Source organism: Ruditapes philippinarum, unplaced genomic scaffold (genome assembly GCF_026571515.1).
Source record: "Ruditapes philippinarum isolate M1 unplaced genomic scaffold, ASM2657151v2 ctg3136_1_1_1_1, whole genome shotgun sequence".
Classification (NCBI taxonomy): domain Eukaryota; kingdom Metazoa; phylum Mollusca; class Bivalvia; order Venerida; family Veneridae; genus Ruditapes; species Ruditapes philippinarum.
Window position 1 is genome coordinate 105,085 of NW_026858813.1, and position 3,027 is coordinate 108,111.

The window sequence follows — 3,027 nt, forward strand, 5'->3', positions numbered from 1 at the left end:
ATGGATATAAACAAAGAAATAAACAAAAGACTAGATATAAATGGATATGGTGTAGAAGCTAGAAAAACGAGTAAGATAACACAGTTGATAGGTGAATGTCTAACAGAACGTTTTTTAAATAAAGCTTTAACTAGTGGAGGCAAACCAGAAGGGTCCGATTTAATTAAAAGTGACTCCGATGTTATGGAAGTAGTAAAAGAATTCACTGTTATAGAAGACGAGAGACGCGGAAGTATAAATCTTGATTTAATACATCTTGTTCAATCAAAACCTGTATATATTGTGAGAAAAGGATGCAGTTCAGGATATTGCAAATTAAAAATTGATACTTATGCAATTTTAATGCTCAAACGCATAGGTATTACTCGTTTTTTCAATGAAGTAAAGATATCTAAACTGATCAAAAATGTCAACAATGTCTATTTTCTCTCAAGTAAATTGTTCTTTAAGAAAATACGCCCATTAGGATATTTTCCTGAAAGTCCAAACAAAGCAATATTTACATGTAATGGGCCAGCAATGACTTGTGGTAAACTAGACACAGTCAAATGTTTAGAAATAAATCAATGGCCTGTCGAAGCAATTACATGGAGGACTCGTAAGAGAAATAACAATTGGCCGAGCAAAATGACTTTAGATTCGTTAGAAGAAAACGTCTCCTGCTATGTTGTGCCGATCGGTAGCAAATCTTCAACGGATGAAGACATGGAATGGAGGATTTCATTCACAGTCATTGAAAGACACCTGATATGGAGTATGAATGATACACAGTTCAAATGTTTTGTACTACTGAAGGCACTTAACAAACAATATTTGAAAGACATTGTAACAAAACAGAACATTATATCGTCTTACCATATTAAAAATGTTGCACTTTGGCTATGCGAAGAATCTCCTGAAACTGATTGGAAAAGTGAGCTTTTGGTTCACCGTGTGCAAGACGGTCTACTTAAACTAGCCGGATACGTTGAAAAGGGCATTCTTCCTCATTATATTGTACCGGAAAATAATCTTTTCCTTCATAAAAGTAATAACGAAAAAACAGAAGCGAAGACATTGATAGATGATATTCTCAATAACATCAACATTAGAATAAACTCATTAAAAAAATTAAGATACAAATATCAAGAACGTTTGCTTATTAGGTGTAGAAATAACGACATTATGTGTGAAAAATATACTTCACTTGAACAATTCTATTCACTAACAGAATATTTTAGAAGATACAGCATTGTTCCAATGCTTGTCACATTTCCAAAATCCTTGAACCAATCACTTGCAGAACCCACTTGTCAAAGTAAAGAAAGAAAATTTGGAAAAGACGGCGAAGATATTTCGCCTTGTATACGTTTAGCGTTTACTACTACAGATGTCAGAAAGCGTCCCAGACGGACAAAACAGGACATTGACTGTTATATCTCTAAGATACTGAAACTTAAGGAATTTGATTACTTGACAGTACCATTGACATGCGCAATTACATACTTTAAATACGAGAGGTTTTCGGACCTAAGGAGCATTCTATTACCAAAATTGCAAGATGAGTCTGACAAATATTATATAACACGTTACTCTCTTTGGCCTTGCTTATCTATATGTTTAAAATCAGGGGAACTTGAAGACTTCCTTCCAAATATACGATATTGTGATCCTTCTACAAATCGACAAAATATAGTGCTAAATTTTCCATTTTATTGGGACGACCGTGGCAGTATTCCTTATCCTTTACAACTACAGCTGTATTTACTTGGACCCACAGATAATATTCCATGTGACCCGCTCATTTTGAGCTGCTATTTATTATACTTGTCTGCATATAACCTGGGATATTATAAAGAAATGGAGTCAATACAGGGCTTCAAACAAGCTTTGACAAATAATTATTTTTTGATTAATGATTACCATTATGTGCATTTGAATTTATTTGGTCATATGAAATATGTATCGGGTGACAGAAAATCGTCCTTCGAATATTTTGCAAAATCTGTTGTAAAAAAACAGAAAAGAATGCAGCAGTCTATCACATAGCTATCATGATAAATGATATACTTCAAACAGAAAGAAACACAAGAAGTCGCCAAACACAGCAACAATGAGAGAATGTTTAAAGGCTCCGCTCATGAGCCTGTACATGAACGGTTTATCCAAGTGAATAACATTTACTCATGCTTCCTTTTATTCAATTGTTGTTAAAAATCAAAAGAATAAAACACCATATTTCCATTGTTTTTATTTCTTATTACGTATAAAATTTGATAGCTTTTGCTTTTTTGAACAATACAGTCCCTAGTGATGTCAGCATTAGGACGATTGTTTTTGTGTGAAACAAGTATCTCCAGATGCAGATCAGTTCAGCCAATTGTTCAATATAAAAACCTAAACAAACAGTTCTACTCCGTTTTGCAACACTATAAAAATCTGGACTTTTCACGACCTTGTTCCGGAGAAGTTGATTTCTCATGAGTTTTATCAAAGCAAGCAACATTGTATGTAAAAACAAGCATTACCAAAGCAAGGGGTTAGTTTTATTCCAAATCATAGCCGCTATTATGATAGGATCAGTTGCATCGAGATCTGAAATTTATTTCCGTCAATCACCGAGCCGGGTTATTTTGACAATAGTTAAGTGATGGCAGACAACATGCCAGTAAAGTCAGCGGGGTACGATAACATTCGATTAACAAATCTCTGATGATAAAAACAAACCCGCAATGGAAATACTTTTTTCTTTTTACGAGGGTTGTTCAAAAAGTAATAGGACTGCAACCCTACTGTTCATATTTTTTGCTTTACGTACAAATGACAAGGGTTACATGACCTGGCGCACGCAAACCATACAATAAATGACATTCATGACGTCGGAAAATAAATAAAAAACGTAACAAGCGTTATTCTTTCTAAAAATATTCTCCCCAGTGCTCTAGATATCTGAATGATGTAAATTTAACAGGCCTCATATGTGAATGCAATCATATTTTCGTACCACTCTCCGAAAACCCAAAAGACAGAGTGTCGGCCACTCTCCGA

At 34.3% G+C, this 3,027-nt stretch overlaps 1 protein-coding gene across 1 annotated transcript; it reads left to right on the forward strand.

Moving 5' to 3' along the window:
• Positions 1–2,152, forward strand: LOC132754355 (uncharacterized). Its single transcript, XM_060744970.1, has 2 exons — positions 1–1,739; positions 2,059–2,152. The coding sequence occupies exons 1-2, from the start codon at positions 1–3 to the stop codon at positions 2,150–2,152; spliced, it is 1,833 nt and encodes a 610-aa protein (XP_060600953.1).
• The last annotated feature ends 875 nt before the right edge of the window (positions 2,153–3,027 follow it).

What these genes read in the sequence shown, in the direction of transcription:
- LOC132754355 (XM_060744970.1), top strand. Translation starts at nt 1, where the DNA reads ATGGATATAAACAAAGAAATAAACAAAAGACTAGATATAAATGGATAT. An exon ending in TATCCTTTACAACTACAGCT is followed by an intron (nt 1,740 to 2,058) that starts GTATTTACTTGG and finishes TACTTCAAACAG; the next exon opens with AAAGAAACACAAGAAGTCGC.